The sequence below is a fragment of the Podarcis pityusensis genome (genome assembly GCF_964106645.2).
Source record: "Podarcis pityusensis genome assembly, chromosome: 2".
Taxonomy (NCBI): Eukaryota; Metazoa; Chordata; class Lepidosauria; order Squamata; family Lacertidae; genus Podarcis; species Podarcis pityusensis.
In genome coordinates this window covers 85,836,714-85,863,216 of record NC_138029.1, presented here as the reverse complement: position 1 = coordinate 85,863,216, position 26,503 = coordinate 85,836,714, and the positions used below count along the sequence as shown (strand labels likewise).

At 41.6% G+C, this 26,503-nt stretch overlaps 1 protein-coding gene across 3 annotated transcripts in view; it reads left to right on the top strand.

Moving 5' to 3' along the window:
- Positions 1-23,207, top strand: part of EEFSEC (eukaryotic elongation factor, selenocysteine-tRNA specific) — a 162,906-nt gene extending 139,699 nt beyond the window's left edge. For 2 of the 3 annotated variants that reach the window (XM_080996924.1, XM_080996927.1), the window contains one exon: positions 22,329-23,207. In XM_080996924.1, coding sequence (XP_080853050.1) covers positions 22,329-22,513 — 185 coding nt within the window. In that variant the 3' untranslated portion in view covers positions 22,514-23,207. Of the gene's footprint in view, positions 1-20,494; positions 20,555-22,328 lie in introns of all 3 variants that reach the window. The other variant, XM_080996925.1, reaches the window with a different exon arrangement.
- Positions 23,208-26,503: the final 3,296 nt, after the last annotated feature.

The following is a 26,503-nucleotide window of genomic DNA, read 5'->3' as shown; positions in this document are numbered from 1 at the left end:
CAAAGTTTCAAGCTCCATCTTCCTTTTCACAGTCTAAAGGCGAAGGAGTTAGGTCTTGAAGTAAAGAGTTGAAAGAAAATGGGCAAACTCTTTTCTCACTGGGGCCATTCCCTTATTCTAAAATTAAAATCTCTCACTTTTTACCATGTCAGTCCCGTTCCGTCCCCCGTCCCCCCGTCTTGCTATATATCTCTTTATATTTCCTTGTAGAGTTGGTGCACCATGGTCGCTAAGAGATTGAGTGACAAATCAAGTGTCTCAGGTACAAGTTTTGCCCCTGCCATGAACTCACTAGAAGGCAGAGCACTGTCAGTTTCATCTCCCCATTAGCAACATGTGGGTTATAATGTTGACCTACCTTACAGGGCTGCTGTAAAGACTGCAACATGAAAATACTTCAATACTCACTCTTCATCATCATTATTTTTCCCTTTGGGGAAGAGGCAGGCATAAAGGAGGACAATAATTCTGCATTGTAGATCAGCTAGAGGCTAACATTCCCAAGTACATCCAGGTTCTACCATCTGTTGTCAGAGGCACTCTGGCTGATCTCGTGATTTCTAAAGACCGCAACTGAGCCCTGGAACAGTGAGGAATTTCACTGGACTTGTGATTGAGGTTCCTAGGGTCATCCTTCAGCCTGAAGGAAACTCTGTCCCCTTCTTTCTCCTTTGCTCTGCAAGGCACCAGGATTTAAATTCCTGGAGACTTCTTTATTCGGATTTATCCTCTTCTCTCAGAGGTTTCTGCTCTAAAAATAAGTTGCGCTTCCCCAAAGAGCCTTGAGTAGCATACATGGATATTCCCACCAGGCCCAGTTTTGCTTGCGTTCAGTGGTAGAAAATGTATTATGTGTCTTCACAGCAATCACCTTTGGTCCCACCAATGCAAAGGTGGGGAACCTGTCACTCTCCAGATGTTGCTGGATTACAGTTCATATTGTTTCTGGATGGGGCTGCATGGAATTGGAGCCCCAACAACATCTGGAGGGCTACAGGTTCCCCAGCTGTAGATAAATTGTAGAGTTGGAAAGTACCATGAGGGCCATCTAGTCCAACCCTCTGCAGTGCAGGGACCTTTAATCCAACATGGGGCTTGAATTCACAGCCCTGAGACTAAGTCTCATGCTCCACCGACTGAGCTATGGCTCTGTAGCTCCCACTACCAGATTCTAATCTTCCATCCATCCTTCCTGTCTGCCTGCTACTTTGCTGCTACTTCACATTATTATTTCCATTGTTTGCAACAACTAACCCCCCCCCCCCTATTTATCTCCTCTAAGCTACTGGCATTTTACCTAATCCTCCTGGCCCTAACAGTCTGTCCTGAGGAGGGTCATCTGTGCTGCCAGGTTTGTGTTTTATTCACCTTTAACTTCCATGGAAAAAAAGCTGTTATCACTGAGCTGAGACATCACAAGACCCAGCAGTTAGCAGCCACCAGCAGCTGGAAGGATGGGATGAGAGCATTACACGAACATCTAAGACTCTCCGCCTCCACCATCCCGTAACTGACAGCATCAGCTTCTCTATGTTCTGCCAGGCTCTAACAGCCTGGAGTATTTGGTGAAACTTCTTTCATCATGTAGAAAAGATCGAACTGTACATCTCTCTGTGGTTTTATTTAAAGGTTCAGCAATTGGCTTTAATTAAAAATGCATAGAAGGAATAAACTACCCAAGCAGGCAATGGCAAGAGGAACTTGAAATGCAAGGAAGAAAATGAATGGAATTAGACAGTGGGCTACAAACACCCCCACCTCCACCAAATATATGCACATGCAGTATCTTGTAATGAATTTCCATCACAAGCCAATATTGGCTGAAAAACTGGGCATAAATATAATTAATCTATTGTTGTGGGGTAGTGAAAATATAAAGTTGCCTTGTTAGAAAATAATAAAAAATTCTTGTTTGATCAGCGGACAGCCTATCCAATCCAGCGTTCCCTCCCCAGTATAGTTCAGCTAGATTGCTTTTAGGATATTCTCAAGCAGGGTTTGATAGGGATTCAACCCCAATCCATTGTTTGATGCTATGTTCAGTAGCAAACATGAGCCTCATGCCCATGCACTTTCTTTTCCACCTTTCTTCTCTTCCTAGTTTATGAGAAACTATAGCTTGCTGTTTCATCCTAACTGGTTCTTGGCTTGTCGATCGGAAGGTTGGCAGTTCGAATCCCCATGACGGGGTGAGCTCCCGTTGCTCTGTCCCAACTCCTGTCAACCTAGCACTTGGAAAGCACGCCAGTGCGAGTAGATAAATAGGTACTACTGCCGCGGTACCTACCTAACAGCATTTCCGTGTGCTCTGGTTTCCGTCATGGTGTCCCATTGTGCCAGAAGCAGTTTCATCATGCTGGCCACATGACCTGGAAAGCTGTCTCTGGACAAGCATTGGCTCCCTCAGCCTGAAAGTGAGATGAGTGCCGCAACCCCATATTCGCCTTTGACTGGACTTAACCGTCCAGGGGTCCTTTACCTTTTACCTTTGGGCAAACCACAGTTTGCCTTCATACCTGAACATCAATACCTTCTTTGATTCTGATTTGTGACTGAATTACCCTGTCCTCAAATCGCAGTTGGCAGAATTCTGATGCAACAGCAAATTAGCAAACAGCAAATTTAACTGGGAAAGCCTTGCTAGGAAAAGGATGGGACTCCTTTCCCCCTACTGGTGTATTGTGGTTTCTCCTTCACAACATCCCTCCAGCATAGGGAGGAAAGAGGTTGGGAATGTTGCAGTGTCTGGTACTTGGATCTAGGACAATTGTCAAAAATTGAACATACCAATTAAGGCTTAAGTGCCTGCTCTATGCAAATGGGGTAATGATTTCCCAAGAGCTGCATTTTGTGAAGAAAAGCAGCTTCTGATTATTTTGAACAGAGAAGCAACGGGCTATAGGTGTGCTTCACCCTCTCCTGTCTGGTTTTCCACTCCAGATCCCCCCTTATCTCTCCCCCCCCCCGACAGCTGGCAGGTATCAACGTCTATGTAAGAGGTATGTTGTTGTTTATAGGTAAAGGTAAAGGTACCCCTAACCATTAGGTCCAGTCGTGTCCGACTCTGGGGTTGCGGCGCTCATCTCGCTTTATTGGCCGAGGGAGCCGGCGTACAGCTTCCGGGTCATGTGGCCAGCATGACTAAGACGCTTCTGGCGAACCAGAGCAGCGCACGGAAACGCCGTTTACCTTCCCGCAGGAGCAGTACCTATTTATCTATTTGTACTTTGACGTGCTTTGGAACTGCTGGGTTGGCAGGAGGTTGTTGTTTATACAGATCCCTAAATAGAGGGAAAGCAGTGAAGGAGGGGTGGGGATTTGGGGTGGGAAAGGTTTAAGCATCTTACACAATCCTGCTGCTTCTCTGCTCAAAATTACTTCCTCCTGAAACTTTCAGGGTTTCTTTACACTTGCTGGCATGTAGCTTAGTTTGCCCCTCACTTGGACACACACACACACACACACACACACACACACACACTGTGCATGGTCTATCATTTTGGAAAAAGGACATAAACAATCTGATACCTTTTTATACTATTAGAATGGAAGGGGGGAATGAATGTATCTTTAAGGATTCCAGCAATTAAAAGCACGCTGTTGGGTTTGGCTCAACCTACAAGATATAAATAGGGCACTATGTTATGGAAACTTCAGAAGTTTTAAAAGTCCATTTTAGGAATAGAAACAAGGCGCAATAGGACTTATTGTGAGGGGTACACTAGCAAATTGTCAGGCTGCTTCAGCGTGCAACAAAAGATTCCTGATCTCTTTATAGTAGAAAGTTATAGGGAAGGAATTCATAGGATATTTAGACTGAAAACTTTGTAGTGTTTAATGTGTTCTTGTGGCATACTTCATTCATCCTTTCCCAATACCTTATTTGTCATGTAATAATTAGTTTAAACTTTCATCTACTTCTGTGGATCAAGACATTTTCATGTAACTTCAGGATTTGTGTGTGTGTGTGTGTGTGTGTGTGTGTGTTTGTGTGTGTTTTCAATCTTTCTTCAAAATACTGGTTGTGTTTGTTATATAACAAAAAAGCACCCATGAATATATTATAATTTCAATTTTCATGGTGTGTGAAAGATTTCTGCACTAGGTCTTTATTGTTTTTGAAGAATTCCTCACCCTAGTTAAGAAGCTTAATATAAATTAAAGAAGGTATTAAGGAACATTAAGACATCAAAATGTGGAGCGTTCTTTTCCTTTCGATTGCTCCAAATGCAAACAAGTTGAATAAAATGCAATCAAAGGGCCTGTTTGGAGAACATTGAGTGGCTTTATAGCTGTGTTGTGGAGAACCTCTGGTAAGAGCACAATTCAAATAAAAAGGCCTTTCTTTCCTCTTCCTAATTCTCTTTGTTGTGGTGACAACAGAGTACAAGTCTGATAAAAATTTAATCACCTTATCTTTTTAAAGCAAATTGCATATTTGTTTACACACAATATACATAACATATAAAAAGAAAAGGCTGCTATCCAGCCTTCTCCTCCCCCCTTCTCCTAATCGCATTAAAGGCCCTTGCCTAGAAGTGTAAAAAAATAATAATAATATAAAAATTAAATGTTCTTTATTCCGGAGTCCCATTGTTCAGGATTGCTTTAAAACGGCAGCCCAGGGGAAGATGAATATCGCCCAACTTAAACCCTGAACCAGCTCCAAGCAGCAGATGCCTCCAGATAAGTCTGCAGAGTTGGGCCAGCTTAACCGGCTTCTGTGGTGCCTACTCTGCATCAAGAGTTTCAAGCAAGGTGGTAGGATTACCAGCCCACAAATTTAGCCCTTTGATTGGGAGTTGCTTTGTAACAAATTGGCTTTTGATCCTGTGTCAGATCTGCCAGCCTGAATCTCCCCCCCCCCCAAAAAAAAACACACACTGTATGCATTTCTTGAAAGCTGGTGTTGTAAGAGCTTTTGTACTGTTTCCCTCCCCTCTGCCTTTTTATTACACTTCCCTGATGACAGTTTAGCCCTTTGCACTGTTGAATTGGTCTCACCTTAATGGAGAACAGAGGAACACCTTGCTGTAAGTCTCTATGGTGTTTGGGTCAACTTTGAAGGCAATGCTGACAAGCAACTGCTGCTGTGTAACTGGGATGTGCTTGGAAGGGACGAGAGTATTCATTAGATATTATCCGATTCCCCACCCCCCATTAGACAGAGACAGTTGTGCGCCTGTTTCATTATAGGTTACTCCAGCTAATAGCTGTGTACAACTACTATGTGTTGGGGCTCAACAACAAGGCAAATTGGGGTGATTCTACTTTTCTGTACACTGTGTTTTTCTCTGTTTCTCTCATCTAGGACCATAGGCTTCATAAGAAGTGAGGCTATGTAAATCCTGCCTACAGAGCTCTAGATAGGTTTTTGGTTTTTGTTACAGCAGAGCAGTGGAAAATTTGTTTTTTTAACTAAAAGCTTAATTTAATTCTTTTTTTTAAAAGAGTCTACTCCTCTGCTTGGAAAAAGCACTCCACGGGTAGTATTAAGGGCAGCTTCACCTTATGATGGCTATTGGAAAATGTCCCTCACAACACCAGAAAAGACTCCTGTGAACCTGCTATTTAAAAAAATGTACAAACTATATGGATTCTGGAGCTTTAGTTGGTCTATTACAGATTTTGCCTTAATACAGATCAGGGAGGAAAGTGTATCCCTTTTGCTTCTCCACAAAAGCCCCTGGACCTGTTTGTCTGTAATTTGAGAGGCTTGATTCACCCTGGAGTAGTCCCTGTGCCTACAGATTTAATCTGTTTCTGCCAAATGGGGGAAAGTTATAGTCATAATTAGATTCTCAATAAAAGTGAATGGGGAGCACAGAACTTTACTTCATACAAAACAGCTCAGAACCCAAATTGCATATCAAAGTGGACAGAGTACAGAGTAAGTCAGAAACAGATCAGAATTTTTTTTTAAAAAAAACAAACCACAGTTACAAGCATTGGCCATTGCTTCCTTAGAATACCATATTTTTCGCACCATAGGGCGCACCAGACCATAGGGCGCACCCAGTTTTTAGGGGGGGAAATCAAGAAAAAAAATATTTCCCCCCCCCCAGCCCCAAAGAGCAGCGTACAGGCTGCGCACAACCTCTCCCTGCCGGAGGGGTTGAGCGGGGCTATGGCACAAGCCAAGGCAGCAAGCAGGATGGATCCCGCTCACTGTTTTGGCTTCCTCTTTAGCCCCGCGCAACCTCTCCTTGCCAGGAGATGCTGCGCAGGGCTAAAGAATCCATAGCCCCGTGCAGCCCCTCCTTGCCGGAGGGGTTGCGCGCAGCTATGGAGGAAGCCAAGGCAGCGAGCGGGATGGATCCCGCTCACTGTTTTGGCTTCCCCTTTAGCCCCGTGCAGCCTCTCCTTGCCGGAGGGGTTGCGCGCAGCTATGGAGCAAGCCAAGGCAGGGGGCGGGATGGATCCCGCTCGCTGTTTTGGCTTCCCCTTTAGCCCCGTGCAGCCTCTCCTTGCCGGAGGGGTTGCGCGCAGCTATGGAGCAAGCCAAGGCAGGGGGCGGGATGGATCCCGCTCGCTGTTTTGGCTTCCCCTTTAGCCCCGTGCAGCCTCTCCCGGGAGGGAGAGGCTGCGTGGGGCTAAAGAATCCAATAGCCCCGTGCAGCCTCTCCTTGCCGGGAGACGCTGCGCAGGGCTTTCCTGGCTTTACTGGGAGGTGGGGGGATTCTGAGCACGTTTCTCCCTTGCGTTCTGAGTTCGAGTGTCTTCAAAGCCCATGACACCTTTGGTAAAGGCTGTTCTCCAACTGGAGCGCTCGCAGGCCAGTGTTTCCCAGTTGTCAGTGTTTATAATACATTTTTTTAGATTTGCATTGAGACAGTCTTTAAACCTCTTTTGTTGACCCCCAGCATTATGCTTTCCATTTTTAAGTTCGGAATAGAGTAGTTGCTTTGGAAGACGATCATCAGGCATCCGCACAACATGACCAGTCCAACGAAGTTGATGTTGAAGAATCATTGCTTGAACACTGTTGATCTTTGCTTCTTCCAGTACACTGATATTAGTTCGCCTGTCTTCCCAAGTGATGTGTAAAAAATTTCGGAGCCACCGTTGATTATCCCTTTCCACACTGTAGAGTGCAAATATTGGCCAATTGTCACCATTGGCAATAGAAAACGTTCACTGGAACTTTCACTTTCCATTTGTCTCATAGTGTTTTCCGAGAATGAATTTTCATACATTAGTAAGGGATTCCTGTAAGCAATTTTCTATTTGCCCCCCAAAGTTGTTTTTTTATATATATATAAAAGAACTGTAGATTCACTGTATAAAAGACAAATAGTATAGCTTTGAGGTCCCATCATTGTTTCACTATCAACATTTTTCTTGCTAATCTATCTTTTTTGACAAAAATATGCCAAAGACAGAGGTGATAGTTGATCTTAAATAAAAGAAAAAAATAAAGCCAACCCAAGGTCACCCTTGCTTTTAACTGCAGCCCCCCGATCAGCAAGCAGGCACTGAAGAGTGGCAACAAATGCACGCCATCCCTGAGATAATGGAAACTAATTATGTCTGATAAAGCCTAACCTCTTTAAAAACTTTCCATTGTTGTTCCCCACCAGGATTACATGGAGCACTTGGGATGCGTCCTAATGTTTCATCTAACAGTGAACTAGAGACCCTGATTTATCTAGTGCTGGACTCTTAATGAACAGGAAGACTGTGAGCCAGAGATCCCATGTTGTTCTGTTCTTTGCACATGCTTGTAATACCACCTGTTCTACGTGCTTAGCTTCTTCTAACCCACCAAGGTCTCTGCTCTGAAGACTTTTTAATGCCAAGGACAGGCAAGCAGCTAATGCAAGGTCATTGGGGCCTATGCAAGCCAGCTCTGTTGTTTTGTCTTCCCATCTTTCCTAGGATTGCTAAATTCTTCTCCTAATAAGCTGGATATCAGCCACACCGTTTTTTTGAGCTCAGCCAGTAGGTAGCATCTGGGCTCAATAGCTTTGCAAGTTAAACACTTTATATTAGTTGCATACTTGAGATTTGATAATTGCACAGTATGCTTCAAAATCATTGTTTTGACATGCATTATTCTATTTCATCTGTTCCATTGAATGGTGATGTTCTACATTTTAAGAAACTGGATCATTTTTTCCCTGCATGCTTTACTTTTTTAAAGTGGGTACAGGTGAAGAAGTGCATACTTCAGCGCTTTTTACAGGTGTGGGCAATGGCTTTAGATTCTTTGATCTATTACATCTATTAATGTTTGATGCCTCACTGTATTTTTATATTATGTTGGAAGCTGCTCAGCTTGGCTGAGGCATATTAGTACATGGGGTATATTATTATTATTATTATTATTATTATTATTATTATTATTATTATTATTAATTACAGTGTGCCCAAATAATTGTGAAACTAAGCAGAATTACAGTGGTATTTTTCAAAAATATTTTCTCTCTAACTCTATAGGCCTATGTTGTGCCTTTTACTTTAGTCCCAGTTTATATACCCAGGAAAATCAAAAGGTATGCAGTTTCCTATACTAGCTGCAGGGAAGAAGTTATGTATTCAAATGAAAGCTTCCCAATGGCTAAAGAATCCCCTCTTCACTTAGAAAATTCGCATGTCATTTTTTATATATAAAAAAACCATCCTTTCCCTTGTCTTGAGACTTTGGACAGAGAAAGAGGTGGTATGCCAAGCAGGAGTCTTCTTATTGTTTGTAAACTTTTTAACGTTCTCCCCTCCGTCTTTACCTTTGTAAACCTTGAAATCTAAGCTCTGTTACTGTGCAGTATATGAAAGTAAGGGATTGAACCAAAGTTGCCACCTTTAATTGAAGAAGATAATAATAGTATACCATCTACAGCTGAGGCTGTTGAAAACTACTCTTCCCAAAGACTTCCTCTTCTGTTATGGGAACTTCTGAACTGACCTCTCTGAACTGTTTAGTGTTGTAATTATTTAAACATAGTAGCTGCCTTTCAATTACACAGGAAAATTAGATGGCAATTGAAATTGTGTCAAGGGTGCCTGGGGACTTGTTACAGTACAAATTATCCTAAACTGTTTAGCAAAGCCTTGTTCCCACTGTAAGGGTTTAGGGAAAAGAAGGGCCCTTCTTTGAAAGTCTGGCTCTGCACATGAAAGTGACGCCAGCAATTGGAAGCAATTTGTGGAATTGTTTGATTACATTAATTATGGCACCAGCAAACAGTGCTTGGGAAACAGTTGTGTTTTCTTGCATTCTTTCTTGATTGCTAGCACTGAAAGCCAAGATACAAATGTGCCTTTAAGGACTGCTGGAGAGTTCTATTGTGTAGAATTGGCACTGAGCATGAAAGAGTTGTATCCCTTCTTGATGTGAGGATTTTCCAAACACAGCTTTGGCCAGAATTTACCTAAGCTGTTCCCCTGCTCTCAGACAGCTTCTGTCTTTTTCATCAAGAGAGAGAACTCTTTCTGTAATAACCAGAAGCACAGAAAAAATTCTGTTCTAGCAGTGCAGTTGAAGCAAGAATTTGTACAAGAGGATTTTGCATCCTTAAAGCCACCACAAATATAAACAGCTGTGCTTTGCGTCCTAGTGAAATGCTTCAAGGGGGGAAATTGTGTGTGTTTCTAGTGCACCACGAATCTAGGAGTTGGTGGGCAACTAAATATTTTCATTACTTTATTTTCATCACCGCCCCCCTCCTTTCCTCAGCATTAGAGATGCTGCTGAAGTTCTCCTGAACCAGGCTCAGAAGAACTTTGGGGGCTCCTTAAAACCTGCCTCAAAGGAGAGGCAAGCTTTACAAATCCCTAAATTCTCCAATTCATATTGAAATCCGAGCAGGAGAAGAATAACTGGCTTCTTTGTCTGACAAACGCTTTGCATAGCCAGGCAAAAGATCTTTGCCAGCTAGGGATCATCCAGCCTAGCTTCAGAGACTCCCTGCAGAGAGGGAGAATCAGGTATAGGAAATTCTATACACACTCGGAAGTAACTCCTACTGTGATTATAGAAATTACTTCAATATAGATGCCCATAGGATGGCAACTTTAGTTACTGGAAAGCATAAGGATACTAAATAGTAATAAATATCCACTATCCTGGTGAAGAACGGCAACTCTATCCACAACAAAAAGAATGTATTAATCTTTCTCTTCTCTCTCCCCTGCCTTGCAGCCCCAAATCAGCTATTCCCAAAAACACTTCAGGGAGCTTCACCTGAGACAGGACAAAACTGAAGTGGAAGGTGTAGTGCAACTCTGACCTCAGCCCCACTTTACGACTCCCCAGTGTCTCTTACACCCCATCATGTTCAGGTGGAGAAGCCAAGATCCCAGTACACAAGCTGAGGAAAGACTACTGCCTAATACCCCTTCTCCCAATCGTCCCAAGGTGTTAAGTAGCTTTGTTTGAAGTGAGTGGCAGTCCTGCTATTGGTTGGGCTGCCCTAACCCTAGATGACAGATATGTGAGTGGTAGCAAGCAGTGGGAGAGAAAAATAGAACAGGACAGCCCTTCCCACTGGGCAACCCACCCTGCAGGGGTGGCACTAGAGCAAAGTGGTGCAGTCCAACACCATAGGTTTCGTTGATATGGCTTCTACCACAATAACGGAAGCCTTCTTGGCGCCTGCCCTGTAGAACACCCTCCCATCAGATGTCAAGGAAATAAACAACTATCTGACTTTTAGAAGACATCTGAAGGCAGCCCTGTTTAGGGAAGTTTGTAATGTTTGATGTTGTCACTTTTTTATTATTAATATTCTGTTGGGAGCTGCCCAGAGTAGCTGGGAAAACCCAGCCAGGTGGATAGGGTATAAATAAAAAAAAGTTGTTGTTATTACAGAGGCAAATAATTATTGGGGTTGTACTCAGCTAACTTGAATACAAAGTAGACTTATCAAAAGTCATGGACCTACTTTAGTCATGGCCATTATTGCCAACTGGTGAACTCTGAGCAACTATTAGTTGTATGCAACCCTTGATTTCTCTTCCAGCAACCCTTTGCACCTTGAGTGATATTCTTATATGCTACCATTTTCAAATGTTGCTTTCATAAACTCACCCAAAAGTCGTATACTTCTTTTACTTCTCATTGTTTTTGTTGTCGGCATGCACTGTCATATTTGTCAAAGCCAGATGATTCCTTTGGTTCAGTTACTGCCCGTTTAGCATTCCATTTGTCAGGTTGTTTGTAATGTGATAATCCTGTTGAATGTTGAGCTACTGGAATGAGAGCTGGTATGCATAATCAGGGCACAATTCTGTATTTCAAGTTTAAATGATATTTGGAATAAAGCCAATGTGCACATTCAGGATAGCTTCTTGCAGTTAAGAATGAGCCCCAACTTGACCGTCTCCCGCACCACACCTGTTCAAAAGGGGCCAAGGAGGATGTGCAAAGCAGCCTAGCTGATTCATCAGAAATAATGTTGGTGGGCACTTTCTGGACAACATGCTGTGTTTCAAGAATGAAACCAAGATCAGCTGGTGCGCTTGTTTTCAAAGTGCCCGGCAAGGTGTAGAAGACAATTCAATATTATATTGTCCTTGAACAATCAAAATGAAAGTAAATGTACCCTTGATGCCAAATTTCAACTATAAATCTCAGTTCAACCCCTGTGCCCTGTTTAAAACTCTGCTCTGCTAATTTTACATATATCTAGTCAGGGCCTGTGCTTTTCTCAATGAGAAGCTTATTTTGAGCATGATCTTCCCACCCCACTGGTCACCTGGTGGTTGGCAACCCCCACCGCACCGTTACCCCCACTCTTCATGGGTGCATCACTTGAACACAAGCGGAGTGAGGACAGTACTTCTTGCCCTCATTTTAGGGAGAAATCCTGGGAGAAATGGCAGTGATTTGCCAGAGTAAGACCTGATAGTGCTGGTTTCAAGGACCCCCCCCCCCCCCGCACACACTTTGAACCAAAAGTTCTCGTATGAGAATTTCCCCTCAGTCTAGCAACTGCTGTGTATAAATGCCCCAAATTCAGTTCTTGGGATAGCCTTATATGTATAATAACAACTTCTTATTTGTGATTTATCTCCATAACTAAAATGTTTTGAATACTCTGGAAAAAAGAGGACATGAATCTGAGGTAAAAAGATATCAAGTCATTAGAAGTAGGTTTCATGTGAATAGCAGGGTCCAGATACATCGTTTGTATACATAGAGCAGTAATACACACACACACACACACACACACACACACACACACACACAGAATCTCTCAGGCTGGGAATGATAGTAGTAGCTCCCATTTTTATCCGTATTCATAATCTTAACAAGAAGGCAGATGGAAAAAAATCACTCTCCTCTGCTCAGGAGAAGTTCAGGCTAAATCCTGATTCTGAGAGAGCAACGCCTTTCTTAGAATGAGTTTGGAAATTCTTCAGGGAAGATAAAAATATTGCATTATATGCTTGGACCTTCCTCATTCATGGATGGGCAGGGGTATAAAAACTGAATTGGGTTTAGAGATTGTGAAATATAACATCTGAATTGAGCCTATTTGAATCAGAATAGAATATCAATTGAAATTTTCAGTTCTTCAGAATATTTGCAGCATTCAAATGAGGTCCGTATGCAGCGTTGTAACTGTTGATGCTAAAACTGGCTGAGGCTTCTAAACATCTAAGGTGATGCTGAGTTATTTGTGTTGCTATGCTCAGATAGCAGTACTACATGATTCTCCTTTCCCTCTTGTTGCAATTACAGGTAGGAGTTTTCAGCCACTTGACTACACTTTCCCCACCTGACCCCTTTCTGGGGTATAGGAGGAAACTTCCCACCTAGGATTCCAGTTGCAAGGATTCCAGTTCTCAATTTAATCAGCTCCTATAGGGCTGACTTACTCATTCCTGACTGGACAGAGGGTTAAGGTTGTTAGGGTTCATTTTAAGGAAATCCTGTAACTGTGAAAAATGGCTGTGAATAATCCATTGTAAATGAGGACTCTTTCTAACCCTTCTTTTTGGATTTGTTCAGTTTTCTCTCTCCCTTAGGGAGAGAGAGAGGGGGAGAAAGAGGCATGAAAGTCTTTTTTCTCCCATTTGAAAGCAGTGCCTTTGCCTCCCATAATTATTACTTCCAGTATCAAAATTGTTTTATTAATGAGTTTTATGCTCCTCAGTCAGTTTCCTGTCACATATGAATGCAGATGGGAAGCAAGAAGCTGCTGTTGGCAGAGTTCTTCCAGCCAGAGTGTACAAAGGAAGTTAATTGGGCATCCCACTTACAATAGTGAGGGATGGCAACATTCCTCGCGAACCTCCAATAAGTAACATGACTCTGAATTCCAGAAAGGAGTCAGATAATGCCTTGTGTAGATGCTGGCAGCAAATCAAGAATAGGCTTTAGAGTTTCTTGACACTGGTGAGCATGTCTAAACTAGAGAGAGCAATGGGCACATTACGGCGACAATAGCCCCAATGCAAAGTGGTGCTAAGCAGTTAGCGTAAAGAGGGCTCTGCTGTTCAGCCGATTACCATGGTGTGATATGAAGGCCTAAGTCCTGTCTCTGCAAGACTGCAGGGTCTGTGTAGGGATTATGATAAGCCTGTTTCTCTTACTGCCATTGATATAACTAAGGGCAGGGAGACAGGGCTGTCTGAATAGGCATCATGTCAATTGTATGTTGCACAGCCCCTAGCACAGTGTTGATGGTGTTAAATATTACTGCTGTTGTGAAGTAGCCCTCAGAAACAATAGAATGGCTTCCAGCTGCAGGGATATACATATAACTAAATACTGTGGTGTGCCTGTGTAGATTAGCCACACATTGGTCTGATTCAGGTGTAACAGTCAACCATGGTTTCCCACTGTATGAGTGACCCACATGCTCCTCTTCCCCTCATCTTTCACACACCAGAGGAGCCTGAAAACACCCACTTCTGGTTTTAAACCAGCCATAGTTCCTGTAGTGTCCAAACTAAGGGAAATGTGGTTTGTTTAAATTACTATAAGTGAGAACAAGCCAGGATCTGAAACCACAGTTTGAAGTTGGCTTGCTCTCATTAAATGTAATTCCGACAGACTACTATTCCCTGAGTTTGAATATCACCGGGATTAGTTGTGCCTGAACCAGGACTTGATAGATTAGTTTAGATGCTGCTGTCTACATCATCCATTTTGTACTAACTTTCCATAATAGGTATGAAGGAAGCATGGCTAATGACCAGTTTAATAATCTGACTATAAGGTTGTAGAATCTCCTCTTATGGATATTTTCAGGTCGAGCAGGCAAGTAGTAGTTAAGACTTACCCTAAGACAGGTTATTTTAAGAGAAAAGGAGAGCAAACTATCTTTGGACTGGTTCTGTGATTCCTTGATGAACCAGAAGTGCTGGATCTAGTGCTTTTTGTGTGTATGATTGCAGTTGTGCATTGGGCTTTCAAGAGAGACATTTAAAACATGACGTTTCCACTGGTATTACATGGGTGTCAGTTCCCTCCCTTTGAATTTTTGTGTGCTGGGTATGCACCTTGTATCTCTCCATGCTGTAGGTGTCTACAATCCAGTATACACTGTATGCTGATGCTGAAATATTTGTGATATACCAACGCTAACAGTGTTCATTGAGTTTTTCAACCTATTTGCTTGGAGATCATTTGACATAAAAGGGGCTCTTGAAATGGGGCTCTTGATGGGTAGTTTGAATCTGTGTTTGAGTGCAACTGTCATCACATTAGAAACTGGCACTTTTCATTTTCTGATACTTAATACGGTCAGTGCACAGACTTCTCTTTGTGGGTTTGGAGCTCAGCTGTATAAATTTATCCTCTCTCTCCCTCTCTTTCTCTCTCTGCAAAAGCTCAGTCCTTACATATATTATGGCACCTGTTCACAATATTCTGATTAGCTAGTGGCTTGGCTGTTATCCCCCTTCTCAACCTAGGCAGGCACAGAAAAGATATTGGATTGTCTTACTTCTCCTCCCAGTAAGTAGAGGTCAACTTTCTACAATTTTTCCACAAACTCAGCGTTTTTTGTTTGTTCAACCTTTAAAAGGGGAGGGGGAAATCCTTTCCTTTAAAAGCTTGGCTGATATAAAGCACCAAGTGGGACAGGAAAGAGAGGTGAAAGATAGGGCTTCATAAGGAGTCATGGTCAGTTTAGGAAACATGTATGGCATCCCAGGAAGCTGTAGGGAAGCCAGTGTTAGGATGGAAGGAGAGAGGTTGTCTTAGGAAACTGATAAACTGAAGCTGGAAAACATGGATAAAACACTGGAGATATTGATGAGTGGAAATCAGATATTAATGAACAGCCTTTCTATCCAATGAATGGGAAGGAATTACTCATTTCAGGGTGGATATTCTAACTCCTTCCTCCTCCCTCCCCATCCCTCATTCCCCAGCCCACAATGGGTTGATTCAGATGGAAACTGTCTTCACAAGGCCTGCACAATTTGTGACCTGCCAAGCTGAGCATAGCTAATCAGCCATGTCTTGCAGCTTGCCAGGGGCTCATTAAACCTCCAGTTTCTGCTGCCTGTCTAGAATCCCTGAAACAGAGGTGTTGTCGAGCACTTGACAAGTCTTCATAATACATACCTTGTATGTTGCATTTGTCTTGGAGGGGAATGGGTCACAAGTTGGGCAGTCATGCCTTTTTTTAGCACAGCTGAGCGACTGGGACTGGGGTCGCAATGTAATGTACTCCCTCTGCTCTCCAGAATGAATTACCCCTCCGCCACCTTAATGCATTTAATGCATATCCTGGTTTCAAATCTTGGTGAAGGTTCACTATGGGTTCCTCAGATATGATTAAAAGTGATGAGAGATGCTGCAAGGGAGGGAGTATATCCTGAGTATATTCTCAACCTCTTGAACGATGGGTAAAAAGAGGACCAGTATTTTATCTGAATTGTCTCAATAGCCTGGTTGGCATGGCATAACAAGCCAAACTATGGCTTGCTGGATCCACACAAACATGGGGGCTCCTGGATAGGTGTTTGCAGCCACTTTGCTGCTCCCTAATAATTTTTGTTCTGAAGTAAGCCAAGGTTTGGCTTACTGTGTTGTGTGATTCAGGCCCCTGAAGCTTAACCAGGATGGAAGTGGAGAAAAGTTTTTTTATGTATAAAATGAAGTAATGAGAGATATAATGAATGCTGTCTGCAGAAAGAGAATCAAATGGTACTTAGTCTCCAAATAAAAATTACATCCTAATGGGTGGAACAGAATAAATGTTCCATATGGGAACATATGGGAGCCACTGACCTCTGATTATACCCTTTCAGGGTTTGTTCTGTGAATGGAAATAAGAGTTCGCCAGTTCTTTATGACAGCAGAAAAGTGGGGTTCAACTTCTCCCCCTTTTCAGCATTGTTTAGTTAATTCATGAATACAGAACATTACCATGAGAAGATTTGGAGGTAATAAAACTGTTTTGCCTAGGCAAATCATATATATGACCCTCATAGGCAGATGCTGAATTAGGGACAAAACGACCCCGTCCAGTAAAGCATCAAGGGAATTTAGAGGCCCAGTTTTAGTAGCCCTTGGGTTCTTCTGGCTAGTCCTGATTAGGGAGATACAAAATATCAAGCGCTAGATGATGGAAGAGAAGAATTATTAAAAACAACCTCTGCCATTTTTTTGCAGTTGATTCCCTGAAGAAATAAAAGCCTATGTTTTGTTGTGTGTAATTTGAATACCAAATTACTCTGGTTGCATATGTTTATATTCAGTTGCACACTCGTGCTGAAGATGAAAATTTGCATTGCAATTATAAAAATCTGGGCTACAATTTATTTTCAGAAAAGAGTTAAAGGAACCAAAGCTGTATGTTAGGAAAGTGTTGTGCAACTTGAACAGCAGTGATGAAACTTCTCCCCCTGTATCATGAATAGCCAACTTGGTGCCCTCCATATGGTACAGGCTATGGCTCCCATCGGTCCTGACCACTGGCTGAAACGGATGGTAGTTGGAGTTAAGCAGTATCTGTGGGGCCCCACTTTGGCATTGCCTGCCCTAGCTTAGAATTCCTCCAGCACCACAGGGTTTCTATTTCACATTTAAAGCTGCAAAGATAACACCTTAATAGGCTGTGAAATAGATACTAACCAGGATCCTACGAGTAGGGTGGCTCCTTCCTCCCACCTTCAGAGCAAAAATGGTATTTGCCACAAAGGAGCCGGCCATGTTTGCCTCTCTTTTTTCAACATGGCAGGAAGCAAGAGGAGCATTACAAATTGTGAGTGATGTGCTGTAGAGGGCATAAGAATTACTCCTAGAAAGGAGCACACAAGAACGTGATGCAGGAGTTGTGTGTCTGCTGTTACAACCTGCAGCTCAGAGCTGTGATGTGGTTTCATGTTGGTGCAAAGCTTAGGCACCACCACCTTGAGGGAAAGCAGTGAAGCATAAGCAAGCAGAAGCTACTCAAGTGTGGTGATAGGTTAAGAGCTATGGTGTTTATATTGCTAACGCTGTACAGGTTAGTCTGCTGTATAATAATATATATGCCAATAGAACCGAAATCACCTTATGCATTTTGAGGCAAAATGGGTGGGGAAGAATTTGCTATGCTTCCTGCTATCTACCATGCCCATTAATAATATTAGTATATGTAGGTATTTCCGAGCAATGTGGGCTAGTTGCCTGGTAGAACTTTGCAGCTAAATTCTCTTTCTTTCTTTTTTTCTTTCTTTCTCACATAGACCTTTTCAATTTAAGCCATTAGCAAGTTGGCAAAATAAAGTAATTGTCCAAGAGAGGAAGGGAGAGAAATCTATTAACATTTGCTACAAATCCGAGTAGTACAGGCAGCACTTAATTAATGGAACAGATTTCTCACTATGTATTCAAGCTTACATAGTCATTGTTCAGAAGAGATTAGACCCTTAATGTAAGTAAGTTAAACTAGACCTCAATCTAAAAATATCCGTCATTTCAGCTATTAAGGGGCTGATGTCTTCTTCGGTGAAGGATATATTTTCCTTCATTTCCTTGGTCTTGTAAAATGTAAAGTATGCATTGTGTGTAATGTGAGAAATCCAGCAAGGTAGATGAAACCTAGATTGTACCTCCCCGCCTGTCTGCTTGAGCTTTCCCTCTTTGTGCTGCTCGGTGTCACAGAGCCTCTTCAGCCCATAGACCTCCTGGCACCAGAGTGGGGGGGAAACTACCACATGCCATTTGTCAGGGTATGATGCCAGCAGCCACCTAATCTGTTTGCAGAATAAGGGTCATGGAATCTGATTAAGTAATTTAGATACCTAGCAGTAATACCTGAGCGGCTTTTGGCCGGAAGCCTGTGATTTCACTTGCTCTCGCGAGCTACCCTATTTCTTCCACCTCCCCTGCTTTAAAATGCCTTGGAGGTAATTGCCTACCTGAATAGGTGTGGAAGCTTGCTATGGAGTGCTCTTTCCCCACATATTTCCACCATCACCACCACACATACCCTGTTTCTCCATAATATGGTGTGGAGCACATTTGTGAAGCTTACTTTACTAGACTGTGAGGCGTGAAGGCTGCTCCCTGCAAGGCCCTTTCCACCTGGCCCAGGGGGCGGGGCCCACACTCACCTAGCCCTACTGAAAAGGCTCCTCATGAGGCCAGAGAAACATTGCCTGGCTATTGTTTTATTGATTTAATAGGCTGTACACTGTTTTATTAAAAATATAAAGCGGTACAGAAATTTTAAAAATAAATAGACATCTTCTTTCCGCCTTGTGCACTTCTGCTCTGCTCACTCTTCCTCATGTAAAACAAAGTTGACTGGATGTTTAGATTTTTATCCCTCCTGTCCTGCATCTGTTGCATAGGGAGGAATTCAATGTTAAGCTCTTTTTCTTGTTCTGTCAGCGCAAGCATTTCTCCTGACCCTCCAGAGCAGAATTAGGGGAGATGGAGGAGAAGGGTGGGGGGAGCCCTGTTGCACTGGTGAGAGCCCTTGCACTCTCTTCCACTAGCATGCAGAATCAAGGCCATAGACTCCGACTCTACTTTACTGTCTGATTCACATAGCCTGGGGCTTGGGTGCCTTAAGGCCTGTCTTGAGCATATGAGCTTATTGGAGTCAACAGGCTTTGTTGCCTCTGCTATTTTTGCAGCTTAGCCACAGTAGGACTTTTACAATCGCCGTTCCATGCCTCTAGGACTACTTTCCAGCAGGGATTAAAGTCTGGTTTGAATGCCACATAAAACCATAATTTAAAACAAACAAACTATGGTTTAGCACACAGCTGAAAAATGTCCATTCTGTTTCTACCCCATTCTGCCATGCTGTCAGGAAGGAATCCAAAGTCCAGTTTATTGGGATATTTGAGCCCAAGCTCATGGTTTGTTCATGTCCAATTAGACAAATCATAAGCACATGTGTGGATATGGTGACAAGCAAGACCCTGGCTTGTTTCTCAACAGAGCTGGGGAGGAGTGGAAGAAGAACTTTCTGTAAGATTTTTATTTTTAAGTTGATTAAAGTCTTCTGTGGTGGTCTAAGTTTGATTAGTGAGCTTTTTTATGTTGTTGGTTTAACTGTGTCTGTTTCATTGCTATAATTTATTTTTAGTTCCTGGCAAAGCAGTATATAAATATTTTTCAAAGTATTGCACAACATAGGGCAGCTCCAGACATTTCACATCATAAGCTATTGTTCAGTATGCATCAGTTTTACACCAGTATTTCTACTTAATGTAGATGGCACACCTCTGTGGATACACACTTTTAAATAACTACAGGGACGGATTTGAGAACTCTGACTCAGTCAGAGTTCCCAGACAAGTAAACACAGGTATGGGGGGGGGGGGGATGCCTATAAATACTTAAAGTTTTGGCACGTAGAAGCCCCTCCTGAGAAAGCTCTTTTTAAATGAATAGGAGACATTCAAGAACACATCATCACCTTTTCTTTACAAACTAGGAACTATGAAGTATTTATTCTTCTAATTACAAAAAAATTCACTGTTAGGTAACACAGTTCCACAGTGAGGACTAGCTTCTTTTTCCTGATTTTTCTTTCTCTTCCAAACAGACAACTGCTTAAATTATTAGTCACCATTGGGAAGCCGTTTTTAATCATCCAGATTAAGAGGTCAAGCTCCTGGTATGCATAGTCACACAGACCATTGAACAAGGGATTGGGGCAGGAATCAAATTTAGTTTGTGAGTTATATTAGATTCACTTGGTTAATGGTTGCTTCCAAAAACTGTGTTTTATAAGCCATGAATAGTAGTCAAGTTTTACTCAGAGTAGACTCATTGAAATGAATGAACATGACTAAATTAGGTCTGTTGATTTCAGTGGGTGGGATTCACCTAACCAGTTCCATCAGCGGAATCCCTTTCAAAGGACTTCTGCTTTCTCAACGGGACATCCCCCCACTTTCCTCAATGTGGGATCATTGGAAATATCTCCCGTTTATACCTAAAAATGTAACATGTGAAGAAGTCCACATAAATCATGCTTCCTAGCTGACTTGAAATACTGTAATTTTGGAAAACAATTTTTTAAAAGAGGTACTTTTCCAGACCATGCTTACTATCTTACAGTTCTACACATTATACTTATTGTAGGCTCAACAAGAAGGCACTGGCAATCACAGCTCTCTAGTGAATGAATCCAGATGATATGTGGTTAGTACATTTAAACTTAAGTTTTAGATATTGTTGTTCATCCTGTTTCTCCTCAAAGGAGCTTGAGACAGCATTCAGGTGAATACATTTTTAAAAAAAGCAATGCTGAGTAGCCCTCCAATCATGTTTCCACATAACTTAACAACTGCTTCAGGATTTATAAATTAATACTAACAGGTGGGAAATTGTGTTCACATGACTATGTTTCAGTCAGGTAATCCACGAGGCAGCTTTCTGCCATGCCATGCCTGGAATAAAATGGCCATAAGTACTGAAAAGAGAAAAGTTAATGGACTTCTAGCCTTACTACTGTAGCTTCTGCCTTCCTTTAGGCCGCTGCAGCATGCTGCACCTGCCACATGGTGGATATATCTGCCTGACAAGTATGAAAGAAAGAAAGAAAAAATATTTCCGGTGCTGAATCGCCACAATCAGCTGTGAATGGCCATTTAGTTTGTCTGCAGTGGAACAGATCACCTGTGCTTGTAGACGTCCTGTCTCCAGTAAATCATAAGCATCTCAATCTTTTTGTCGAGCCACGATATGAGAATCTGTCTCTGAATTTCAGTATGAGGGGAGAGAAGCTGATTAAGTGTTTGAGATAAGGTTATGTGACACTGCAGGTTAGAAATACCTGAGCTGAAATTGGCTCATTGCCCAAGAACTACGTTTTCGGAATATTCAGCTGGGTGGCACTGAATATGCTTGTAAGGAGAGTTCTCTTATCCCACTTCAAGAAATAAAAGACCTCAGACTCAAGGGCAGGCCCTGGACACCACTTATTCTCTCTTGCTCTGCTGCTTTGATTACAATGAGACTACCTGTATATCTCTTTAAAAGTCTCCAATGTGACAAGTTAAAATAAAGACTTCAGAAGGGTATTTGTGTTCCTACTCATAATATCTGAACACTTACTCACCAGTAAAGTGTTAAAACTTACAAAATACATTCTTCCCTTTAAAATGAGTGTATAAAAACGACAAGGATAATAATTCATATTGTGTTTCTGGAAAAACTCTGGATTATGTAGTGATACACTTTGGCATATACAGAATCACAGTTATAAATTCACCCTCTCATGTGTGGTTATGGGCAAATGGTGGCAACTGTATTTTCTTGCTGAATTATAACTCGTATACCAATTTTGACCGTGTACCCATTTCCTGAAGTAGTCTAAAATGGAAGCAGGCAATTGTATTAGTTTTCTTTCTTTCACTTTTCATCAAATGTATTAAAATATGGAACTGTTTGTCTTTAAAATATTAGGGGATCTAATGCTGCCACTTCAAACTGCTCACTTGATGGAGTAATCTTTCACCAAAGACATTTGTACACTTGGAAAACTAGTGTTTTAGCCTAGGCTTTGTCTCTGACATCCCAGACTTGTTTATTTGTTTGTATTTGGAAACAGGAGTTTTGTTTTATCACGTCCCCAACACAGATTTGCCACCTCATCTGCTGTTTGTGAGTTTTAGGCCTTCAGATGGTGAAGACAGTGATTCTGAAAGAGGCTAGAGTGTATAAATGGACCTTCATGTGCAACATAGCTGACCTGTTTTCAGGAGATTTATTTATTTATTCTGTTAGTCAATGAAGATCTGAAATGAGGTGATAGAATTGCCAATTCTCCCAGATTTCCTGGACTGCTGTTCCTACTTTGGAATCCTGCGGGGATGATCTCACGTTCAAACTACTTTGAGATTGACATTAATAATTTTGAAATGTTTGCCCAGAGGTTTTTCCTTTTTTAAATACGTATCTTTATTCTTTTCAGATGGGGTGAGGCCAGAAACAAAGGCACTTCTGACTGCCACCTCTAAGAAGAAGCCCAAGGCAGGGAAGGGAGATACAGGAAAAGAGGATGAAAGCAGCAAGGTTGACTCAGTCCAGCCTGTTCATATCACTCTTCTCTTTAAAAGATACGTCTTTGATGCACAGAAGAAAATGATTCAGTCTTGAGAAACATTCGAGGTGTCCTTTAAAGGCTGAACACCAAAAGGCATTTCCCATGGACTCTAGACCATTCTTATTGGCCTTACAGATGCTTTAGATATTTCTGGCTTTGCTGTTCCAATCTGCTGTGCTGCAGGTAGATGGCACCTGTTGAAACTATTAATTCACAGCTAATGCAAATACTTCTGTATCATTTGTATTTTATATATTAATTTGAACTTTCTGATGCTTTGTGATTGTCTGTAAATTGAACCCATAAGTGAAATTTCACCACCCTGACTTGATGGAAAGGCAAAGTGTAAACACTGTGCATGTTGAAACTAAATTGGATGTTTAAATTCTTTTATGTTTAATAATCCAAATGCGCTGTTTGTAAGGCAGGGATTATTTTGTAAATGAGGTTTGTATCTTGAGTACCATTTATAACTGGCTTCAGTGTCAGAACATCCTCAGGGATGTACATAATTTCATGGTATACGTTGTTAACCTTTTCTGTTTAATGCTTTGGTATAATACTTATACACAAGCTTTCTGAATCTGCTGGTTAATGTTTTCCTTGGAAAGCTGAGAAAATAAGCAACTCTGAGCTACTCTTAAGAAAGTTCTGCTGAATGTGAATGCTGCTAATCATCTCCAAAAGCAACTTAATTGTGATTACCAAAGTGTCAAGTTGTGAGAATAAATATTTTAAGTGGCTTGAGGTGAGCAGTTGTTTTATTTAAATATAAAGAGAATAAATTGTACTTTTGAGGTTTTTAACTCAGTCATTTGGTTCCACATCCTCCTCTTTTCCCCTAAGTATTTAGACAGAATCTTGAGCATAGGACACAAAACCTGCATTTTGTGTGACCTCTATGCAGTGTTTTTTTCTCTCTAAAAAATGTTTAGGGGTACTCTCATTTTGACTCAAGAAAATTAAATACAGTAAATGGACAAAAGTCCAAAGATTCACAAAATATTTAGGGTATGCATACCCCTGCATCCACCCAGAAAAAAAGCACTGCCTCTATGTATGTTGGCAACAGGGGAGGGATAGGTCATCCTGACGGTGATGTGGAGAGTGAATAGAAACATACTGAAATTTCAGTCACAAATTGGGATTGCCGGGTCAGTGTAGTGTCAGTGCTGTAGCTGTAGCTGTAAGAAAGTTCTGTAAATTTCTTAGGCCAATTTTTTTCCAAGCGAATGTGTTCTGTTGCTGTTTGTTTGTTTGTTTGTTACAGTTGTTGTTGTTGTTGTTGTTGTTTGTTATAAGTTCAGAGCCAATTTTGCTTTAGATGAAGTATGTGCATAACCAATTTCCGAGTGATGTGTGACAAGTCTTGTGAAAGTCAGTTGCCACTCTGACTATGTTAAGATTTTTGGGAGCGAGCGTTTAAAGGAACTGCACATTTAGAACTAGCACTGGAACACCTCTCATCCATTGTCAATATTTCTTTATCATTCTATTGTTTTTATTCATTGATTGTATTGCTATGGGAAAAGAAAAGCCAATAGAATATTAAAGAGGGGGGAAAAACAATTTTAAAAAGAGCTAGTACTGGAACAAAATAATGGTCTGCAGGCAGACAACATTTCCTTGGTAGATTTTTTTGGGAGATGTTAGTGAACCATATGTGGAGTACGGCAGCAGAGAAAGAAAGAAAAGAGGGGGGAAGCACCCACTTCTCAGAAAATTAATTATTTTTCTGTTGTTGTTTAATATAGCTCTTTAAAAGTATTGTGTGGCATTTTACAAAATACGAGAGGACCCAGCCCCTATCCTGGCAAGTTTACATTCTGAAATTTAACTCAGGGAGATAATGGAGGGAGGTAAGAGAGAATATTTCAGTTATATATGCTTAGGCTTAGTACAACGTAATGATCTGTGTCAAAATCTGCTGGCTTAATATTGCCATTGCTTGCCATTTTATTATTTCTAATCACCACAGTGCTGATTCTAAGCATTCTGACCTTAATAATCAATAGAACTTGTTTGGCAATAAATACATTTACAATGCCTGAAACAATTATGTTTCTGAAAAATTAGGACAGTGGGTTTTTGCTACTGACTTTTAGATCCTTTCCAATAGGGAAACAATTGTTTTGACATATTCTGGTGTATTTTTGGCAGTAGTGATGAACTCTAAAAGAAAAAAAATGCTAATAAACATTGAGGACATTTCCTACTATATAGCCTTGCAACATGGCACATTTGGTGTCTAACCTAGTTTGGTCAGTGCTCCTTTAAATCAAAACTGAGTAAAGTGCTGTGTGGAGTGATCTTGAGCGATTTCTGCTGAGTGAGTGAGTCCCAGCCAAAGCTTTAGCACATCCCTTAGGATTATGGGGTATGCTTTCAGCATAATCCGTGAGGAATTAGGCAGGCGAATTCAGTTATTACTTAGTATGACTTGTGCTACCAGACCCATTGAGGGGAAAAAATTTATCTTTGTAGAAGAAAAATTGCACTTTCTCTTCTTGTCAGAGTCCTTCATAGCATACTTGCTATATGCTGCTGTGGATGGTCTTGGTATAGTAACACAGATGTGTGCAGTTCTTATGCACAGTTATAGTACCATCTCAACCCTCTGGATCCATGGTGGTTGTGGTTTTTTTTTCCATTTTATGTTTCGATGACATGGTCTTCATTAATAATAACAATAGCTAGTATTTATATTGCACTTTTCTTGCATATCTCAACAATTGCAAAATTGTTACTTTTTCTGCATCTTACAGATATAAAGGGCTGGGACAATAATGGCTTGCTTGAAGCCACCCAGGGAGCTTACAATTTGGGACTAGGATCAGCAAGACTCAGGTTCAAATTTCCCCACAGCCATGAAGCCCAAAGGGTAATCTGAAGCCAGCCTCCATCTCTCAGTCTAACTGAGCTCAGTGTTGAACTGAGGATAAAGTGGGTGAGCAAAGAATTTTGTGCATCAACCTTTTGGAGAGAGACAAGTAAAATTTCTAACACATAAATGGATGAGCCGAATTTGAACCCTTGACACCCAGCTTACGCTCATTGTCAGTGCCCTGCATCAGTTCTCTGTGCAATACATCTAGTGGTCCCTGGTGTTTCATCAAAGCAAACCTTCCCACAACATTGTCTTATGCGAAACAGGGTCCTGGCAGATGAAACACCAAGGAAACAGCCCATTAAGATTAGGGTGTGTGTGTTCTGATTTGTTCCCCAACTTCACCAGCCAATCATTCTCTTTCCCTTCTTTTATCTCCCTCCCATGATAAAAGAAAAGCTGAACAAAAAATTAGGGAGAAGTATAGGCTGTTAGAGATGGACCCTCCCTCCCCCAAAAAACAACAACCACCTCCTTGACTCCTTCCAGACATTCCCATTCTTTTGATGTGGCTTGATATAGATTCACAGGAAGTGCTAATTCCAGGTCAGGAGTTCATGTCGAAAACTGTCAGGGAGAAGACTAGACTTGAATTTTTTTCTGCTCCATCAGTTTTTAATATGCAGGCAGATTTTAAGTATCTTTCTTCCATGTGCAGTTCTGAAGTGGTGTAGTCCCAACTTCTGTGCGGAATGTAGCACGTAGAATGAAGCTTTGCATAGGTTCTCAATCACAACAAAACAGGAGCTCAGAAGTGTGGACAACATGCTCGACTGAATTCTTATTATTAGCATTATCATTTTTTATTACATTTGTTAGTCGCTTTATCTTTCCCAAGGCAACTGAAGTGATTGTGAATGTAAACATGGTCAATCATGGTTAATATAGTGGTACCTCTGGTTACGAACTTAATTCGTTCCGGAGGTCCGTTCTTAACCTGAAACTGTTCTTAACCTGAGGTACCACTTTAGCTAATGGGGCCTCCCGCTGCCGCCGTGCTATTTTTGTTCTCATCCGGGGCAAAGTTCTTAACCCAAGGTATTACTTCTGGGTTAGCGGAGTCTGTAACCCAAAGTTTTTGTAACCCAAGGTGTTTGTAACCCGAGGTACCACTGTATAGATTGGTTTCTTGCCATTCTATAGTTTGTGGTTCAGC